This window comes from Ranitomeya variabilis, chromosome 2 (genome assembly GCF_051348905.1).
Source record: "Ranitomeya variabilis isolate aRanVar5 chromosome 2, aRanVar5.hap1, whole genome shotgun sequence".
Taxonomy (NCBI): Eukaryota; Metazoa; Chordata; class Amphibia; order Anura; family Dendrobatidae; genus Ranitomeya; species Ranitomeya variabilis.
In genome coordinates this window covers 683,307,003-683,327,961 of record NC_135233.1, presented here as the reverse complement: position 1 = coordinate 683,327,961, position 20,959 = coordinate 683,307,003, and the positions used below count along the sequence as shown (strand labels likewise).

Genomic DNA, 20,959 nt, shown 5'->3' with positions numbered 1-20,959 from the left:
CCTGCCAGTGGTGAGGCTGGGCGGCTATGCCGGTGCCCTGTGGAGTCTGTGCCTGCCAGTGGTGAGGCTGGGCGGCTGTGCCGGTGCCCTGTGGAGTCTGTGCCTGCCAGTGGTGAGGCTGGGCGGCTATGCCGGTGCCCTGTGGAGTCTGTGCCTGCCAGTGGTGAGGCTGGGCGGCTGTGCCGGTGCCCTGTGGAGTCTGTGCCTGCCAGTGGTGAGGCTGGGCGGCTGTGCCGGTGCCCTGTGGAGTCTGTGCCTGCCAGTGGTGAGGCTGGGCGGCTGTGCCGGTGCCCTGTGGAGTCTGTGCCTGCCAGTGGTGAGGCTGGGCGGCTGTGCCGGTGCCCTGTGGAGTCTGTGCCTGCCAGCAAGTTTTGATTTGAAGGTCAGTGTTTGCAATGCCGTGCCCCTGCTCTTCCCACTTTAGTGAATCTATTCAGGACTGGTAAAGAGAACAAATCCTGTACATATACTCGTTGTCTCTAAAACTGTTATGCAAAACAATGACTACATCTGCAATGTGTGAACAGGGTGTCAGTATACAGGTCCTATGCACTGCTGTAGGTTTCTCTCAGGCTAAAGAACCAGCCAGCAGTTTCCATTACTAATAATGGGCTTCTCCCACTTGCGCACACACTAGTGTACAGGAGCTGCTAGTAATTCCACGTACGAGAATCCCCTACACTCTGCACTTGTGTCTTCATACATGCAGATGTGAGGTGGATGTTGCCCGCAACAAACATGGCGGACTAGTCTCATTCAGCCACGCACGCATCTCTTGCCTTTGCCCTCACGTAAGGAGGCGGAGCTACGCTTGGCTGACTATAAGTACGTGACGTGAGCGCATGGCTTTCTCTTTCCTGAATGCAGTGGAGCAGGTTGGGTAAGTAATGGCTGCGCTGGTCCGCGCCGCTTACAATCTGCCGCCTATCTTTGGCATCTCGCCTTCCCTGAGTCCGGGAATACGGGCGGCGCCATTACCGCAGCTGACGCTTCTCCTTTATGTCTGTATTACAGCGGAGTAACGCCGAACATCCATTAGACATCAAGGATGGCCGAGGAAGGGTGAGTGTCCCTCCGCCGGGCTCTGTGCTGGGGCCGTGTGTTTTGTCCCCGCTGTGTATTGTCTGTTAGTTGTCTCCCTCCGCCGGCTCCAGTCCCGGATATAGTGCTCCGTCCCGCGCGTGGAACTGAGACTTAACTTGGAGTCTTTTCTCTGGTGTAACGGTTAGTGAGGCCGGGCGGCTGTGCCGGTGCACTGTGGAGGCTGTGCCTGCCGGTGGTGAGGCCGGGCGGCTGTGCCGGTGCCCTGTGGAGGCTGTACCTGCCGGTGGTGAGGCCGGGCGGCTGTGCCGGTGCCCTGTGGAGGCTGGCCTCGGTCCCCTGTCCTGCCTGTTACCTGTATGGCTCTCCCCCTCAGTGGTTAAACCTACAGGCACCCATTGCTGGTACCAGGGCTTGTGCCTTGGCAGGGCTGTATCTGTGGTGCTGCAGTACCCAGCATGGTTTCTGTCTTGCAGCATTTCTGCTGGAGGTGTAATGGATATTAACACCGCTCTTCAAGAAGTGCTGAAGACCGCACTTATACATGACGGCCTGGCCCGTGGGATCCGGGAAGCTGCCAAGGCTCTTGACAAGTAAGTTCATTAAAGTTCTTAATGTCTAAAGAGCTGGTTGTGGAGGTATGATTACCTCAAATGTGCCTTTTACTTTAACAAAACACACTTTTTTTTTTTTAGGTAGTTCCTGTATTAAAATGGCTGCTGTTACACTACCAAAGACCTGTTTAAAGGGAACCTATCACCCCGTTTTTTAAAGATTAGATATAAATAGTGTGAAATAGGGGCAGAGCTGGGCTTTACATTAGTGCCTTTTTGTTGCCTTTATTCCCCCGTTAGGCTGCCGAAATACCTGTGTGAAGTGGCCGTTTTGTCCTGTCACTCAAGTTGGTCAGGTCGGATGGGTGTGGTCACAGCGCTTTTTTCCCTCAGAAACCTGCTCATCATTACGTTGGTGGCGTAGTGGTGTGCGCATGTCCAAAGCGAAGATCCACTGCCCAGGAGATTCAAAACAGCGCGGGCTTCGCTATTCGCCGTTTACCGGTGGGCGCGGCCATCTTTCCTGTGGCCGCGCGTGCGCAGATGGAGCGCTCTGCTGCCCGGGCTTCAGGAAAATGGCTGCCGCGATCTCCATCTGCGCACGCGTGGAAACCCGCGGCCATTTTCCTGAAGCCCGGGCAGCAGAGCGCTCCATCTGCGCACGCGCAGCCACAGGAAAGATGGCCGCGCCCACCGGTAAACAGCGAATAGCGAAGCCCGCGCTGTTTTGAATCTCCTGGGCAGTGGATCTTCGCTTTGGACATGCGCACACCACTACGCCACCAACGTAATGATGAGCAGGATTCTGAGGGAAAAAAGCGCTGTAACCACGCCCATCCGACCTGACCAACTTGAGTGACAGGACAAAACGGCTACTTCACACAGGTATTTCGGCAGCCTAACGGGGGAATAAAGGCAACAAAAAGGCACTAATGTAAAGCCCAGCTCTGCCCCTATTTCACACTATTTTTATTTAATCTTTAAAAAACGGGGTGATAGGTTCCCTTTAATGTTACCTGTGCAGATGCCTGTGAGCAGGGAGGGAGCTCTGTTGTGGTGATGACCTCTTAAAGGGAACCTGTCACCACCCCCCCCCCCAGGCGTTTGTAACTAAGGGCCACCTTGTGCAGCACCAATGCTGCATTTGGACAAGGTGGCTTTTAGTTATGCTCCTTGCACACGCTGAAATAAACACTTATAAAATGTGCCCCCTCATGCCATGAAATCGCTGCCCGAGATCCCGCCCCACAGTCATCTGATTTATTTGCCGTGGCATGCGCTTAGGGATCAGCTGACGCCGCACAGTCTGAAGAAGGCGGAGGGAGATGAGTGAGAGGCGAAGATATGCACTGCGCAAGGCCATGAATCCCAGCCCCGCTGTGTGAATTCACGGGGGCGATTTCACAGTATGGGGGGGCACATTTTATAAGTGTTTATTTCATCGTGTGCAAGGAGCATAACTAAAAGCCACCTTGTCCAAATGCAGCATTTGTAACTAAAAGCCACCTTGTACAGCACTAATGCTGCATTTAGTTAAGCTCCTTGCACACGCTGAAATAAACACTTGTAAAATGTGCCCCTCATACTGTGAAATCGCCACCGTGAATTCACACTGCAGGGCTGGGATTCATGGACATGTGCAGTGCATATCTTCGCCTCACTGATCTCCCTCTGCCTCCAGACTGTTCAACGTCAGCTGATCCCTAAGCGCATGCCACGGCGAATAAGTCAGAAGACACTGCGGGGCGGGATCTCAGGCAGCGCGCCACACAGGCAGTCAGCCTGACATTAAATGATGTCCGAAGACGGGCAGTGCTACCTGCGCATGTCCAAGGGATCACGCATAACAGCACAGGCTCTGGGACAGATTCAAACAACGCTGAGGAGGCGGTGCCAAGGGGGTAGGAATGACAGCTGTGCTGCATCTGATTAGGAAGGAAAGTCCCACCTCCTTGGCGATTTCACGGTATGAGGGGGCACATTTTATAAGTGTTTCACCGTGTGCAAGGAGCATAACTAAAAGCCACCTTGTCCAAATGCAGCATTAGTGCTGTACAAGGTGGCTTTTAGTTACAAATGCCTGAGGGGGTGACAGGTTCCCTTTAATGGACTCGTCCCATGTAGAGCTTTCTCCTTCAGTTTATTTTATGGTTTACTGATCCTCCTGGGGTCTAGTGCGGGGTTGATGTCCTGGTTTCCATTACATGGCTGCATCAGCGCAACTGAGCTCTACCCATGTAGTGCCGATGTGAGCTGCACTTTCAGTGATTGGCTGCAGTGGTCAAGGTGATGTTGCAGCTGTACTTGGCTTTTTGGGCTATGTGCACACGATCAGTAATCGGCAGTGCTTTGGACACAGTGCATGTCTGCTGCTTGCTATTGAACGCAGGTGATTCCGCTTGTGTTCATTGAACCGTGCAGATTCACCGCCTCACTACATTGTACGGGTGAATTTTATCTTGCAGAGGCTGAGCATCTCCGCAAGAGAAAACTACATGCGGCAGTCTTGAGACACATGCCGCATGTCAGTCTCCGCTGGTGATCGCAGGAGTCTGTGGACGCATAGTGGGCATGGTATTTCTTGAAATCCCATCCACTATACTGTTACATCAGGATGCTGCACAAGTACGAAGCATTTCCTGATCGTATGCACATACCCTTATTAGAATGTGAGGTGATGGGTCCATATAAAAATAAAAAAAAATCTATCTTGGATGGAAGTACCCCTTCACAACATGTGCCGTACTAGTACGGTGCATGTTATGTCTCCCCTTTGATGTGGGCTCTGGCGGTGAGCCCACATCAAAGTCGCAACATGTCAGCTGTTTTGTACAGCTGACGTGTGCGCTATAGCGGTGGGTGAAATTGCAATTCACCTGCCACTATTAACCTGTTAAATGCTCCTGACAGTGGCATTTAACTACCACTTCCGGCCGCATGGCCGGAAATGAGCGCATCGCCAACCCCGTCACATGATTGGGGTCAGTGATGCATCAGGATGGTAACCATAGAAGTCCTTGAGACCTCTACGGTTACTGATGCCGGCCTGCTGTGAGCGCCCCCCTGTGATCTGATGATCGCTGCCATCTAGCTGAGCCGGTTGAGTGGTTCCAGCTTCTAGCCTCACATGGAGGCTATTGAAGCATGGCAAAAGTAAAAAAAATGTTTTTAAAAATATGAAAAAAATAAAAGTTAAATCACCCCCTTTCGCCCCGTCCAAAATGAAACAATAAAAAAATCAAACCTACACATTTGGTATCGCCGTGTTCAGAATCGCCCAAAGCATTAACCTGATCGCTAAATGGTGTAGCGAGAAAAAAATTTGGAACGCCAGAATTACTTTTTTTGTCATTGCGACATTGCATTAAAGTGTAATGACGGGCAATCAAAAACATATCTGCACAAGTGGTATCATTAAAAACGTCAGCTTGGCACGCAAAAAAATAAGCCCTCACAAAACCTGAGAACAAAAAATGGAGACGCTACAGGTCTCGGAAAATTGCGCATTTATTTTTTTTAAACTTTTGGAATTTTTTTTTTCACCACTTGGATAAAATAAATAACCTACTTATTTGGTGTCCATGAACCTGTAACAACATGGAGAATCATAACGGCAGGTCAGTTTTAGCATTTAGTGAACCTAGTGTGGGATTGCACTCCCCCCCCCCCCCCCCCCCCCCCCCCCCTCAATTTTCCAATACACTACGTGGTAGAACCAGTGGTGTCGTTCAAAAGTACCAACTCATCCCCCAAAAAATAAGCCATCACATGGCCATATTGATGGGAAAAAGAAAAGTTATGGCTCTGGGAAGGAGGGGCGCAATAAATGAAAAAGGCAAAAACCGAAAAAAGCTCTGGGGTTAAATAGGAACCTGCCACCAGGCTTGCCCCATGTGAGAAGGCCACCACCTTTCAGCCCTGATACACGGCAATCTAAGATGCTGTATAAATGTCCACAATCCAGCCTACAAGACAAAAGCCCTTTCATACTCTCTCCTACTGTCCTGTAGGCATTTCCGGCCTTGCTATAAAGGGAGGCAAATGCTAGAATTGGCTGCAAATTTAAAATGTTAAGGCCCCGTCTCACATAGCGAGATCGCTAGCGAGATCGCTGCTGAGTCACAAGTTTTGTGACGCAACAGCGACCTCAGTAGCGATCTCGCTATGTGTGACACGTACCAGCGATCAGGCCCCTGCTGCGAGATCGCTGGTCGTGTCGGAATGGCCTGGACCTTTTTTTGGTCGTTGAGGTCCCGCTGACATCGCTGAATCGGTGTGTGTGTGACACCGATCCAGCGATGTCTTCACTGGTAGCCAGGGTAAACATCGGGTTACTAAGCGCAGGGCCGCGCTTAGTAACCCGATGTTTACCCTGGTTACCAGCGTAAATGTAAAAAAAAAAACAGTACATACTCACCATCTGATGTCCGTCAGGTCCCTTGGCGTCTGCTTCCTGCTCTGACTGCCGCCGTAAAGTGAGAGCACAGCAGTGACGTCACCGCTGCGCTCTGCTCTCACTGTACGGCGGCTCAGTCAGAGCAGGAAGCAGACGCCAAGGGACCTGACGGGCAACAGATGGTGAGTATGTACTGTTTGGTTTTTTTTACATTTACGCTGGTAACCAGGGTAAACATCGGGTTACTAAGCGCGGCCCTGCGCTTAGTAACCCGATGTTTACCCTGGTTACCTGGGTGCTGCAGGGGGACTTCGGCATCGTTGAAGACAGTTTCAACGATGCCGAAGTCGTTCCCCTGATCGTTGGTCGCTGGAGAGAGCTGTCTGTGTGACAGCTCCCCAGCGACCACACAGCGACGCTGCAGCGATCAGCATCGTTGTCTGTATCGCTGCAGCGTCGCTGTGAGACGGGGCCTTTACCCTATAAAACACAAACCTGATCTAAACAATGAGAAAATGCCTTTTAAGATGGGGCCAATTAAAGTGATAAACGTTGCACAACTATCAACTGCATGGCTGTATAGGTGAAATGCCTGTTCTCTGGTATCTAGTGACTTTAATGAGTATATTAAAAGCTACACCAGATACAGACAATGTTCCTTCATCCCTGGTAGATTCTGTAACTTTAAAGCTATGGCTACAGTTTCTGCGACACATTGAGCAATAATTATCCGCTCTGTGCTGCGGACCATGGCTACTGTGTATGTAAATGGTAAAGTCTTGACTTTACTTTTCGTTGCAATAGATAGTCCATGAGCCAAGAACCAAATTTGACGATATCGGTACCAAGCGGAGTGACTAATTCTCTTTGGTATTTTTAGGTAGATGCATGTCTGTAGTTTATTTTTTGATATGATAGCCCTTACATATACGTAGCTTATTAACCCCTTCAGCCCTAGGCCTATTTGTACCCAAGTGCCTAAGCCAATCTGACCTGTGCCACTTCATGGGCTAATAACTTTGGAACGCTTTCACCTATCCAAGCCATTCTGAGATTGTTTTCTCGTGACATATTGTACTTCACGTCAGTGCTAAATGGGAGTCAATATATTTTACCTTTCTATATAAAAAAATGCTAAATATTCGGAAATTTTGGAAAAATCGGCAATTTTTTAACTTTGAAATTCTCTGCTTTTTACAAAAATACTGATACCCCCCATAATAGTTATTAATTTACACTCCCCACATGTTTACTTCATATTGGCATCATTTTGAAAATGAAACCTTATTGTTTTACGACGTAATAGGGCTTATAGTTTTATGCGCAATTTTTCACATTTACAGCAAAACCCACTTTTCAAAGGACCAAGTCACTTCTGAAGTCACTTTAAGGGGCTTACATAACAGAAACCACCCATAAATTACCCCATTTTGCAAACTACACCCCTCAAGCTGTTCAAAACTCATTTTTAAAAACTGTTAACCCTTTAGGTGTTCCACAGGAATTTTAGCATGAGCCAAGAACCAAATATGACGATATCAGTACCACCCGGAGTGACTAGATGTAGTATTTGTAACAAAATTTAATCCAAGTTATGTAAATACACACTGAACATGTCATGTGCATATATATATATATATATATATATATATATATATATATATATATATATATATATATATATATATATATATATATATATATATATATATATATATATATATATATATATGTTACTCCATAATATCTTCAACATCGGACTCTGAATCTGACTGTTGTTCTACTGGCTCGTCTTCAGTACCCTTGTTCTGGCATGTCTGTAATCTGCACATGTCTGTGCACTTCAGGCCATTGCTGAGGCAAGTACACTGAGGAAGTTCACATGACCGCACACACTTGCAGGACAGTAGCTGTATAATAGCTTCTGGTGCTGGTGCCCCTTGCATCCACTTGACAACAAGCTTTCCGTCGTTATCTATCATCCAACCGCAGTCTGTTGGGTTTGCAACCCATGGCTGGCTCTGCAGACTTCTCCTCCAGATCGCAGCCTGGTAGTTTGCACGCAGTGCATGCATGAAAAGGCAGTCCTGGCAAGGAGGGAGTTGACTTGACTCTACCACTCCACGTCTGGCACAGAACAGCTGATAACGGAGCCTGTTTACCTCAGTTGTTTGGGTAGTTGGCAGGTACATGTGGCAGGTGATTTCCTGTAACTTCTCAAAAAGTTCGGTAGACACTTCCCATGAACGACCAACTTCCTGAAAGGCATCCTGGTATGTCTTGTTCATCTTCAACTGCTTGAGTGTCGTCATCTTCCCACGGCCAGCGAATGCACTGACGGTGTCACAGCCTGTAAATGCATGCATACCAATCAATGAATCACATACGCTGCCTCCCAATGTTCGGCTCAGAGTGGTGATATCCAGGAATCTTGTCCGGTTCTGTGTACCGCATTTCTGGAACAGGTGGGATGGGATTTTGTGGCACATGCCCAGACACAGGACCATGACATCAGTATCCTCCGAAGTGATGATGACCGACTTGTAACCAGATTCTGCTGCATGAAGAGCATGGAGAAGGAGGCGTGTGTCTGCTTCTTCTTGATTTGACTTAAGGTCAGCAGCCTCTTCCCACTGTTCTTTGGTGATCTTAAAGCAGAGCTGCTCACATGTGACATACAGCTCCTTCTCCTCAAGCTTCTCCCTGTGGTGTTTCGCCTTCCATTCTTCTACCAGAAACTTTATGAGACTTGCCTTGTTGGAGGAACTACTTAGAAGCTTTTTCCACTGCTGGATGTTGTGCCCATGTTGAATGTTCTTGAAATGGATCCCTGTGCCTTCATATCTGTTGACTCTTTCTGTATCTTTGATGGATGTCTCCTTGTAGACGTCAAAGACAATATCAATGCGCTTGCTCTTAGCACCCTCATGGATAGCGCGACTCATTGCTGTGCCTGCTAGCTGGCCAAATGTTGCATTGTTTCCCTTCAGTTTCTGAACCAGGCTCATCCCATCAATGATGGTTGCAGAGGGCTCGGGGATCACTTCTGCAGGACGAGCATTCCTCTCCAACTCCCTTGCGAGGGCAGCCTTGTTGGTCTTGCGGATAGACCCATCACCATTGGCAAGTGCCCATGGCAATGGACCCAGGGGATGAGTCAAGACATCACTCATTTGTAGCTTTCTGTTCTCAGCTACAAGTATCATCTGGCCAAATAGGTTTCTGTCAGCCTTCAAAATTACCTCCTTGCCAAGACCTTGTCTGCGTGTCTTCATTTGGATGTTAGAGAACGTTTTAAGTTTGTTCTTCGTCATCTTGTCATGAAACAATGTAGTTGGCTTATCGGTACCCAAACGCTCATCCTTGAATGTTTGATATGCATCCTCTCCTATACTGTATGCCCCTTGAAGGTCTTTGGCTACATCTGGTGGTGCTACAGTCGCTGTTGACAAACTGATAAGTTCACCATTATGCTCTTTGTTGAAGGGGTTCACCCAACCTGTCTCCAGCAGTTGAACGAAAGATTGGACATCGGCTTCATCTCTTCTAATCCTAGACACCTGTAGGTCTGAATGGCTGAAGTCAGTATATTGTTGGCCTACCAGGGCCCTCAGCTGCCTCAAGTACATACTGCGGTACTCTGATGTCAGGTAGAACCTGGAAACAGCTCCAACTTTGAGGCTGAAGCCTTTTGTGCCCCCTGGTGTCTGGGTGTCTTTGTTGATTGTCTCTTCAATGGTCTGGTCCACAGGAATTCGTCCAAAAGGATTCTTGCTACCGATCTGGACCGAAAAGCCACCTTGCATGAAGTATTCATGGACCTCTGGGTGTTCTATGGGCAGCCGAGACATTGTGGCATAGTAATAGGTTAGGTATCGGGCATAGTTGACCTTGTCATAGGCAAAACACCATGGTATCATCTGTCGGATTGCTCCTAGGTGAAGCATCCAGTTGCCTTCTCTTGAAGCTCGAACCAGGGCCAGCATGGTCTCGACCATGTCCAAGTATGACATCCAGAATGCTGAGAGTTGTTCATTTCTGAGGGTCTCAAGATAAACTTGAAAGAGCTTCAGGGTAAGTGTGCAAGATTCATTATCCAAGAGCTTTTCGAAGGATCCCTGCGACACACTGATGCGAAAGTTTGTGATGTTCTTCAGTGTTTCATCCAGATGGTGAAGGTCCCTTGCATGGTTTTCTTCTAGCCATGGAAGGAAGTTTTTCCATGCAAGCCTCATAAGTGCTTCATAGACCAGCTTGTGTAGTCTCACTGCTCTGTTGTACCTCCGGCCGTCCATCACTCCAGACACTGATCCTTCAGCGATTACACCGGATTCAACACACAGATCTCTAAGGCCTGCATCCTGAAATAGGTGTCAGCCTCTACAGAGGGAGATAGGAGCTCTGCAGAGAAGACCGGAGAGTCCTGTTCAGCACAGAACGTGTATGTGTCAGTGTGTGTGCGTGTGTTGGGGCACCTCAGGGTGTCTTCAAATGTGACATAGCCCCCTAGATTTCTTCCAGTAAAATTTGCACTCCAAAAGTCATTTGGCGCTCCTTCCCTTCCGAGGCCTGCCGTTCCCCAATACTGCAGTGTACGACAACATATCGGGTGTTGTTGTGTTCGGGAGAGATTGGTGAACAAATAGTGGGGTGCATTTTTTGCTGGTACACCTCTTAAAAATAAAAAAATGAGCCTAAAATGACACCTTCATGTAAAAAATGCACTTTTTCCATTTTCTCAACCAAGTGTTTCCAACTACTGTGAAACACTGGTTGGGTCAAAGTGGTCACTATACCCCCTAAAAGATTCCTTGGGGGTGTAGTTTCCAAAATAGGGTCACTTTTTGGGGTTTCCACTGTGGGTGTACCTCAGGCAGCCTTCAAATGTGACATGGCCCCCTAGATTTCTTCCAGTGAATCCGCCACCCAAAAACCACATAGCGCTCCTTCCGTGTTGAGCTATGCTGTGTGCCCATACTTTAGTTTACGAGTACATGTGGGGTGTTTCTATAAACTGCAGAATTAGGGTAACCAAGTTTGGGTTTGCCGTTAACCCTTGCTAGGTTGCAGGTAAAATTGGATTACAATGTAATATCTGGAAAAAAAATGAAATTTTGAAATTTCGCCTTCATTCTGCTAAAATTCCTGTGGAACACCTAAAGGGTTAACAGTTTTTAAAAATGAGTTTTGAACAGCTTGAGGGGTGTAGTTTGCAAAATGGGGTAATTTATGGGTGGTTTCTGTTATGTAAGCCCCTTAAAGTGACTTCAGAAGTGACTTGGTCCTTTGAAAAGTGGGTTTTGCTGTAAATGTGAAAAATTGCGCATAAAACTATAAGCCCTATTACGTCGTAAAACAATAAGGTTTCATTTTCAAAATGATGCCAATATGAAGTAAACATGTGGGGAGTGTAAATTAATAACTATTATGGGGGGTATCAGTATTTTTGTAAAAAGCAGAGAATTTCAAAGTTAAAAAATTGCCGATTTTTCCAAAATTTCCGAATATTTAGCATTTTTTTATATAGAAAGGTAAAATATATTGACTCCCATTTAGCACTGACGTGAAGTACAATATGTCACGAGAAAACAATCTCAGAATGGCTTGGATAGGTGAAAGCGTTCCAAAGTTATTAGCCCATGAAGTGGCACAGGTCAGATTGGCTTAGGCACTTGGGTACAAATAGGCCTAGGGCTGAAGGGGTTAATAAGCTACGTATATGTAAGGGCTATCATATCAAAAAATAAACTACAGACATGCATCTACCTAAAAATACCAAAGAAAATTAGTCACTCCGGGTGGTACCGATATCTGGCCCGGCTCATGGACTAAGACCCCAATTCAGCTGTATTGTGCTGTGAGGTTGCAGCAACAAAGCGCCTAAAGTAGTCGTCTCCTAAAAACAAAGCCCATCTCCTGCACCTGAAATTGTCTTACAATAGACTGAAATGAGAAATTAATAAACCTTGTTAAGTTTGTTACTTTCTGAAGTTGCTGATATGCTACAGTGCTTGAATGATGATTTGTTATGTCGGATACCCCTTCACTCTGTATGAGTGACAACTTAGAGCTGACAAGCCTGTTGCTGAAGTCACAATTTTATAAATGGGATAAGAGGAGGGGGTCTGCTGCCATTAACGTGATCCCTTGTATTGCAGACGCCAAGCTCACCTGTGCGTCCTCGCTTCCAACTGTGATGAGCCAATGTACGTGAAGCTAGTTGAGGCTCTGTGTGCTGAGCATCAGATCAATCTCATCAAGGTGAGTACTACAGTATATAATGGATACCAAACCATGTCATGGAGCGTCCTTTCATAGTGGTCTCTATTCCCATTGGATGCTGCACATGATGATTACTTGGCTCCCTCTACTGAATATTGTGAGGAAAACTGCCTACATGTTACCCAATTTCTTCTGAGTAGCAGCACACATTAATTTAACATTTTTGTATCTTTACTGTTGATTGCTAAGATTGGTCTTTGTCTTTTTAGGTTGATGACAGCAAGAAGCTAGGTGAATGGGTGGGACTCTGTAAAATCGACAGAGAAGGCAAGCCCCGCAAGGTGGTTGGCTGTAGCTGTGTGGTTGTCAAGGTGACTATAAATGTTGGCACTTGTAGTGGTGTTTGGCGATATCACCAGTGGACAAATGTAATTTTAGGCAATAGTTGTCAAAGATTTTTTTTGCCATTATTGAGCTTCTGCTAAACTGGATGTTTTGCAGAATGTGTTTAAACATGATGGCAAGATTAAGGCCATCATACGAGCCTTGGGGCCTTCATGTGGCATCTAAGGTCCCCAAAAATGGCTACAAAGTTTTCCATACTACCCATGGTGTGATGTTGCTAGCTTCAATACCCATTGTAATAACTACCGTATTCTTGTCTTAGGACTATGGCAAGGAATCCCAGGCCAAGGATGTAATTGAAGAATACTTCAAGTGCAAGAAATGAACATCTGAATAAAAGTATTGAACGTCAATATTGTTTGGCTTAGTTCATCTTGGAATGCTTGTGGCTAAATATGCACAGCACTAGGGGTATCATTAATATGGTTTTAATACACTCCTTGCCTTCCTTACTATACTTCCTTAGCCATGAATGTTTGTGGAGCTGTTTCATTCAAAGCCTATGGGACTAACTGACTGCAGTGTTGCTTGACTATTTTAATCAATATTTCAAGGGAAACATGCAGTCTTTCTGTTGTGGGAAAAATTTATTTTGAATGGGGCAAAAAAAATATATACTTTTTTTTTTTTTTTTTTTTTTAAATCTTCTTTAGTTAACTTCTGGCATGCTTCAATAGCCTTCATGGGAGGCTAGAAGCTGCCATAGCTCGACAGCTCTGCTACATAGAGGCGATGCTCAGATCGCCTCTATGTAGCAGAATTACAGTATTGCTGTGAGTGCTAACCACAGGGTGGTGCTAATGGCAATCCAGCATCAACGACCATCTAGGTCTCGATGAGACTTCTGGTTATGCCAATGACCTCAATCACATGACAGGGGTCAGTGCACATGTTAGATGCCAGTGTCTGTTCGACAGTGGCATTTAACCAGTTAACATGCACAGATGGCTCACAATTCCACCCATGCCTATTGCAGGCACATGTCGGCTGTCCAAAACAGCCGACATGTTCTGGCTTTGATGCAGTTTCACCACCAGAGCCCACATCAAAGCAGGGGTACTGACATCGGATGTACTATCCCATCCAATGTAAGTAAGGGGTTAAAAAAAAAAGAATTTCTAGTCTGAAAAAATATGGCAGACAACACCAGACCATAACGTGCACTGGGGTTGAAAATAGCAGAAAACTTTTTATAAGATGGGGTTCTGTCTTATTGACTAAATTTAAGGTATCTTACCTGAGGGCCAGTGGGGAGTAGAGCAGGGTCTCTCAAAGCCGGCAGCTTCAGAATTGGGGCAATGATGCAGTTCTGGTGTTGGCGGTGAAGCATAGCATGGAGCAGCAGGAATGTGGCTGCTGCAGCCAGGTGTACGATGTGAACAGAGCCAAGTGCATCACGAGTTTCCCTGCAGTCATTTTCCTGTAGCCACTGAGATCTAATCTGTGCCTGCATGGCCTCCGGCAGCCATTTTCCTGAAACCTTCAGCAGCCCACAGCTTCAGGAAGATGGCCACAGGGAAACTGGTGATGCATTCTGTTCACCATGGAGACCAGGCTGTGGCGTTGCCACATTTCTGCTGCTGGTTTACTGAGGAAGGGACCCTGCACAGGTGCACTCTGCAGCATCACCACACCTCTGCCACCATTGTACTGTAAATCACTTCCAGTTCTGCAGCATTTCTGCACAGAAAAAAATGCTGCAGATCCGCAGTAAATCTGCAACGTGTGCACATACCCTAAGATGCGCAACTGGTGAGGGGAGATGTCAAATTTCATGCTGCAAAAACCTGGGCAAGTGATTATATGGAGTATATCACATAAGCTAATATACACATAATGGGTATCTCTTTAATAGGTGGTAAGAAACAAATCGCTGCTTCACATAGGGGGAATACATCAGTATTAACAAGTATCACACATACCTCGATCATTGAGCCACTCTGGGGAGATCTTGAGCACGCAGTTCATGCTAGACAGCCCAGGAATTTTTTGGCCAAGAAGAGTGGGCAGCTTTACCATCTGAGAAAATGAAGAACTTTGTCCACAACTACCAAAAAATACTTCAAGCTGTCATTGATGTTAGAGGGGGGGCAATACACGGTATTAAGAAATGAGGTATGTGAACTTTTGATCAGGGTCATTTGGATGTTTTGGGTTGTCATGATTTAAAAAGAGGAAACAAAGTAGTTTGACAAAAATGTCTTCACCCAACCACACGTGGAGGAAAGTTTTGGTGTTATAATTCGTATTCTCTGGGAAAAGGCCAAGAAAGCAAAGCATTCTGCGGTGGTATGTAAACTTTTGAGCACAACTGTAGCTGCACATAGTGCATGACCTGAAAGGTCCTTTGCATAATAGCTATACATTAACCCCTTAGTGACGGAGCCAAATTTTTGAAATCTGACCAGTGTCACTTTATGTGGTAATAACTCTGGAACGCTTCAACAAATCCCAGTGATTTTGATATTGTTTTTTCGTGACACGTTATACTTTATGATAATGGTAAATTTAAGTCAATATCTTTTGTGTTTATTTATAAAAAATATCAGGAATTTGAGAAAAATGTAAAAAAATTAGCAATTTTCAAACTTTGAATAATTATCCCTTTAATCCAGAAAGTCATACCACAGCAAAACATTAATAAACAACATTTCCCACATGTCGGCTTTACATCAGCACCATTTATAAAATGTTATTTTAGTTTGTTAGCATTTTAGGAGGATTTAAAATGTAGCAGCAATTTTTCATTTTTTCAAGGAAATTTACAAAATTTATTTTTTTAGGAACTTATCCATGTTTGAAGTGACTTTAGGGGTCCTATATATTGGGAAACCCCCAAACGTGATACCAATTTAAAAACCGCACCCCCTGACGTATTGAAAACTGCTGTCAGGTAGTTTATTAACTCTTCAGGTGCTTTACAGGAATTAATGCAAGGTGGCATGACAGGAATGAAAATGTGTATTTTTACCACCTTAAAGCCTCTAACTTCTGAACAGATTACTACAGCCGTTAGACTCTAAGGCCGCAAATTGGTCATGAATAGCCATCGCAAACATCAGGACCACACGATCATGATCTGAGGGCACCAATTGGGATAAAGAGGAAGCCCCCACACTCTGTTAACCATTTATAATGATGTAGTCACTATTGACAGCAGCATCTAAGGGGTTAAACAGATATGCAAGGTGCAAACACTGATCGTGGCTGATGCAGCAAGTTGTCAGCTATAGTGTACAGCCGACAGCTGCTAGATTGTCACCTGTATGGGGAGGCTATTCTCATATATCTCAGGTCAGTTAAAAGACGTATTGGCTGTCATTAAGGGGTTAAAGAAACACATTGTGTATCAAATATGATAATAAAGATATGACAGCAGCAGATCTAATACGTGACTAATTGCCACATTTGGAAAAATTAAGGGTATTCCAACATGTAGCCAATACAATATCTTGCATCACAGATCATGCTGTGAGGTCTGTCAGAAGGTTTCTGTTTGTGCATCCAGATATATCTGCTGTCACGTAGAAGGAACTAGTGATGGGCAGTCGGCTCTTTTTGGTGATCCAGCTTTCATGGCTCCGCTCACCAAGAAGAGCCGACTCTTTCGGCTCACAAAATGGCTTTTTGAATCCTAAATGGATCCCTATTGAATGCGTGTTCAGGTGCCTGAAACCATGCCCACCTACCGCAGAAACTCTGCCATTGCTAGGGGCCAATTAAATTGAGTGGGTGGAGTTTTGCTCAGGTGGGCGGGTTTACGCCTACCAAAGTCCGGGATTGGCCAGTGAGAGCCATTCAGGGATTTTAGTGGCTCTCACTGGGGTGCTTCCATCGTTCACAGCAGGGAGCTGGCTCTTTGTGTCGGATTGTTGGCGAATGACACATCACTGGAAGAAACATTGGACGAACAAGGTGCATGCTAAAACTAAAAACATAGTTACAGCATCAAATAGCGTGTCATTTTATTATAATTAGACCAGTGATCACAAAAATGGTGTATAGCTGATATTTTCATTGAGTCCAGATGGATGGAGTGTCCCGAGGGTCCAAATCCATCTGAACTCAAGTTGAGCAAGTCTCCTGGGTATCCCACCGCTACGGATACTGACGTCTATCATGTCTATTCCTGACCATGTAGTTTGTAGGCTTGTTGGAAGAGGTAGGTGTTCAGGTTCCTTTAGAAGGTTTCCACTATATGTGAGTGATGTGTGGGGGTAGAGGTCCAGAGTAGGGGAGATACATGGGACAAATCTTGTATGCGATTGTGAGTAGAGAAGGAGATTTTGTGAGGATCAGAGGTTGCATGCAGGTAAGTACCAGGAGACTTGTCACATGTATAGAGGAGACAGATTTTGGATGGCTTTGCTGAATTTAGGGTTTGGAGCTTGAGTCTATGTGCAATGGGAAGCCAGGGCATGGATTGAGATGGGAGAAACCATGGAATAGCCGGGTGACCGGTGGATTAGTCGGCCAGCAGAGTTTAGGATAGATTAGAGGGGTTCGAGAGTGTTAGAAGGGAGGCCCCAGAGCAGGAGCTTGCAGTAGTCGAGGTGGGAGATGATGAGGGCATGCACTAATGCTTTTTGCAGATTCATGGTTGAGGAATGTTCAGATTTGGGAGATAGTTTGGAGTCTGCAGGATGTGAAAGGGGCTTGGATCTCAGGTTTGAATGACAGTTCAGAGTCAAGCTTGTGAGACTGGGGAGAGTGGGAAGCTTTAATGGATATGGAGGAGAGCTGATGAATTCGGTTGTATCCATGTTAAGTTTTAGAAATCTAACACAGAAGAAAAATAAAACAGCGGACACATTGTAGGATTCTAGTTAGTAAAGAGGTGATACTAGGCCCAGGGAGGTAGATCTGTGTGTCATCAGCAAAGAGGTGATACTGAAACCTGTGAGACTCTTATGAGTTGTCCCAGGCCAAAGGTGTAGATGGAGAAGAGCAGGGGTCCTAAAACTGAACCTTGAAGGACACCGACAGATAGGGGATGAGGTGCTGTGAGTGGGAGACACGTAATGTCCAGCCTGTTAGGTATGAGGAGATCAAGATAGGGCCAAATATGTGATTCCTAGAGATGAGTCTGTAGCAAGAGAGAATGGTCCACTGTGTTGAAGGCGGAGGACAAAGTAGTGTCACTTGGATGTGGCGATTAGCAGGTCGTTGGTGAGTAAGGGCACTTTCGGTGGACTGGTGCAGTCGAAAGCCAGATTGTAAGCGGTCAAAGAGGGAGTAGAGGTGGGAGGTCCGTTCAAAATGGACGTGTTCCAGTAGTTTTGAGGAATAGGGGAGAAGTGTTATGGGGCAATGGCTATGCACAAAAGATGGGTCAAGGGAGATATTTTTGAGGATGAGTGTGATCGAGGTATGTTTGAAGCATGAGAAGACACTAGTTGTTAGTGACAGGTTAAAGAGGTGGGTTGGAATGAGGGGACAGGATTGGGTCAAGTTCACAGGTGGCGGGATGTAATTTGGTGAGGAAAGTTGATCTTCCGTTATGGTGAAGTTGGTTTTGGAGGAGGAGAGTTAAGTAGTTAGGAGGTGCTGTGGGGACTTTAGGCAAAAGCTTTGCCTGATGTTTATCTTCTGCTTAAAGAATGAGGCAAAGTCTTCAGCTTAGATGAGTGGTGAGGGAGAGGTAGCTGGGGGATGGAGGAGAGAATTGAAAGTACTGAATAAGTGCTCTGGGTTGTGAGACAGGAATGATGTGAGAGATGAGAAGTAGGTTTGTTTTGCTGCAGTGAGTAATTGTGCAGCATTTTGAGAACTTCTGTTACTGAATGGGCTATTTGACTTCCTTCCTTTAGCAGCTGCACAGCGGTATGCCTTGTAGATGAGGGCCAGAAAACGTGCTCCAGTGGATGGCAAGCTCTGCCTTGGTTTAGGACCACGCTATTAGCACTAACAATTTGTATTTTCAAATGTGGACTCCTGCCTGGCCAAAAATATTACAATCACAAAATATTTTTGTGCAGCAACGTAGCCTGCTTTCTGCAGCACGCTATTAGAACAAACCATTTAGGCTTCTTTCACACTTCAGTTGTTTGGCGTCAGTCACTTCCGTCATGGTGACGGATCCATCACAATTGTTGAGAAAACGGTTCCACCGGATCCGTTTTTTTTGACGGATCCGTTACTTGGGGGTTGTCTGGGAAAAGTATCTACTTTTTGGAGCATGCGCAATTGAAAAAACGGATTGGGGCGACGGATCCGCCGAAATGACGGTCGCGACGGATCCGTCGCCCATAGGCGGCCATTCTATGGAATGACGGACGCGACGGATCCGCTGCGAACCGTCATTTCGGCGTTGACAAAAAACGTTTCAATGTCCGTCTATATCTAGACAACGTCCGCCCAATTGACGACCATCCGTCACAATCCGTCGCCAATGCAAGTCTATGGGAAAATAACATCCGCCAAAAAAAATGACGGATCCGTTATTTGAGGAAACTGGCGGTTTTAGACTGATGCCAAAAAACTGAAGTGTGAAAGAGGCCTTAGACTCTCAAATGTGGACTCTTGGCTCAAGCACAATATTAGCAGCATAAAAGAGTTATGTACTCCAATGTGCCCTGGTGTTTTGACCCACACAATTGGCAAAAACGATTGATCTGCTGGAAGGCCGATTTCACGGCCGCACAGGATCCTATGTATCTAAACTGACTATCAACTACCTAACCGTCTAGCCAGGAGCGGCCTTTCTGAGCTACACTGACAAAATGGAGCTAAAACAACATATCCACCCTTTGTATTGAGAGGGACATGTGACTTCAGCAGCCAATGACACAAGTGCTTGTGTCTGAACATTGTGGATGGGTTCTGTGTCCTGATTGGCTGCCAGAATTGCCACACATAGTTAAGAATAAAGTGTTCTGCTCTTCTGACCTCCCCGCCCACTTTCCTCATTAAGGGTCCCGTCTCCACCCCTACCCCCTGCTCCTCATACAGCTCCACTATCGTAGCCAAAGTCATAACAAAAGCATTAGTGGAAAAGCGATCATGTAACAAATTTTTCTGATTTTTAGTAAAAATGCTCAGGTGTCCAACTTTGAATATGCTACATTCGTGCGAACTTTTGCCTAACAAGTTCTCTCATCAGTACTCCGGCCCCAATTGGGATATATATATAGACAAAGGTGAACCCCCATAACGCCTACTGATTCCAATATGAAGAAAAAATTGATATCGCCAATGGTTCCTAGTTGGCAAGAGCCATATCACATCAGAGGGTTGGTGTCCATTTAGGAGACGAGTGGTTAAGGTGCAACTAGGATGACTCCGGGAGGAAGACAAGTCAAATTTTCTCGGTTGTTCGTTCATGGCTGTGTGCATGAACTAAGGCTTTGTTCGCACATCTTTGGATGATTGAATCCTATAAAAAATAAAAAGACAGCATGATTTAGTGTAAATACTGCATAGAACATTGGATGTAATTTCCTACTGTGTGACCTATTTGGGTTTCTAGTGATGAGCGAGTGTACTCGTTGCTTGGGTTTCCCAGAGCATGCTCGGGTGGTCTCCGAGTATTTGTTAGTGCTCGGAGACTTAGTTTTCATCACTGCAGCTGCATGATTTACGGCTGCTGGACAGGCTAAGTACATGTGAGGAATGCCTGCTTACATACTTGGAGAGGATTATTCTATTGGTTGATTTTTGACAATACAAACGATATAACTTTTAAAAAGATTTTAGACATTCTGCAGCTTGTGTGTTAACTTGGAAAGCTATCCGATTGGCTACGGTACCCTGATACAAAGAGAAACATTTTTAATATCGGCAGGAAACCTTTCAAAAAGGATTAAACTGATGGATTGTGGGAGGTATTTATCATAAACTTTTCCCACTTCATGTTCTCCAACACATGGACATGTTTCATATTTATCCTGGTATCTAAAATCCATAACCGTCAAAAAATTTCCATTACACCTAAATTTTAAGGGAACTATTGAAAGATGCACCCATATTAAGCACCAGGGAGAACCAGAGCATGCAAGGACTCAGAAAATAAACCCCCTCATTGTTTACTTCTCCAGTAAGTCAGGCATTATTAAAAGGATGAGAGCTATGCATTAAGGTGTTTACGCTGGAATTCTCGGGTAAGTAAAGTACAACACATGGAAATTGCAAACACTCGCCTGCTGGGTGAGTATTTTTGTGTAAAATATTTGCAATTGACGTGTTGTACTTTACTTGCATTGGGGGTATTAGGCTACTTTCACACATCAGTTTTTTTTGTTTCAGGCACAATCCGGCAATTTTTGTAAAAAACTGATCCGTTTTTTTTTTTTTTTTTACACCGGATCCGGTTTTTTTCCATAGAGTTGTATTAGCGCCGGAT

The 20,959-nt window shown here is 45.6% G+C and overlaps 1 protein-coding gene and 3 non-coding genes across 4 annotated transcripts; all 4 read left to right on the top strand.

Annotated features, from left to right (window-relative positions):
• Nucleotides 1-782: 782 nt before the first annotated feature.
• Nucleotides 783-12,971, top strand: RPS12 (ribosomal protein S12). The gene is made up of 6 exons (XM_077289342.1): nucleotides 783-880; nucleotides 1,015-1,062; nucleotides 1,518-1,634; nucleotides 12,150-12,252; nucleotides 12,483-12,584; nucleotides 12,881-12,971. Exons 2-6 carry the CDS (start codon nucleotides 1,049-1,051, stop codon nucleotides 12,941-12,943), a joined length of 399 nt encoding a protein of 132 aa, XP_077145457.1. The 5' UTR covers nucleotides 783-880; nucleotides 1,015-1,048; the 3' UTR covers nucleotides 12,944-12,971.
• On the top strand, nucleotides 12,001-12,070 carry LOC143810815 (small nucleolar RNA SNORD101). The gene has a single exon (XR_013223197.1). It is a non-coding gene; the product is annotated as a small nucleolar RNA SNORD101 (small nucleolar RNA).
• On the top strand, nucleotides 12,331-12,417 carry LOC143810850 (small nucleolar RNA SNORD100). The gene has a single exon (XR_013223229.1). It is a non-coding gene; the product is annotated as a small nucleolar RNA SNORD100 (small nucleolar RNA).
• LOC143810841 (small nucleolar RNA SNORA33) lies at nucleotides 12,675-12,806 on the top strand. Its single transcript, XR_013223220.1, has one exon. It is a non-coding gene; the product is annotated as a small nucleolar RNA SNORA33 (small nucleolar RNA).
• Nucleotides 12,972-20,959: the final 7,988 nt, after the last annotated feature.

Bases quoted from the DNA above. Each gene is read 5' to 3' on its own strand.
- RPS12 (XM_077289342.1), top strand. The intron at 12,253-12,482 runs GTGAGTACTACA...TTGTCTTTTTAG, and splicing joins ATCAGATCAATCTCATCAAG to GTTGATGACAGCAAGAAGCT. The intron at 12,585-12,880 runs GTGACTATAAAT...TTCTTGTCTTAG, and splicing joins GTAGCTGTGTGGTTGTCAAG to GACTATGGCAAGGAATCCCA.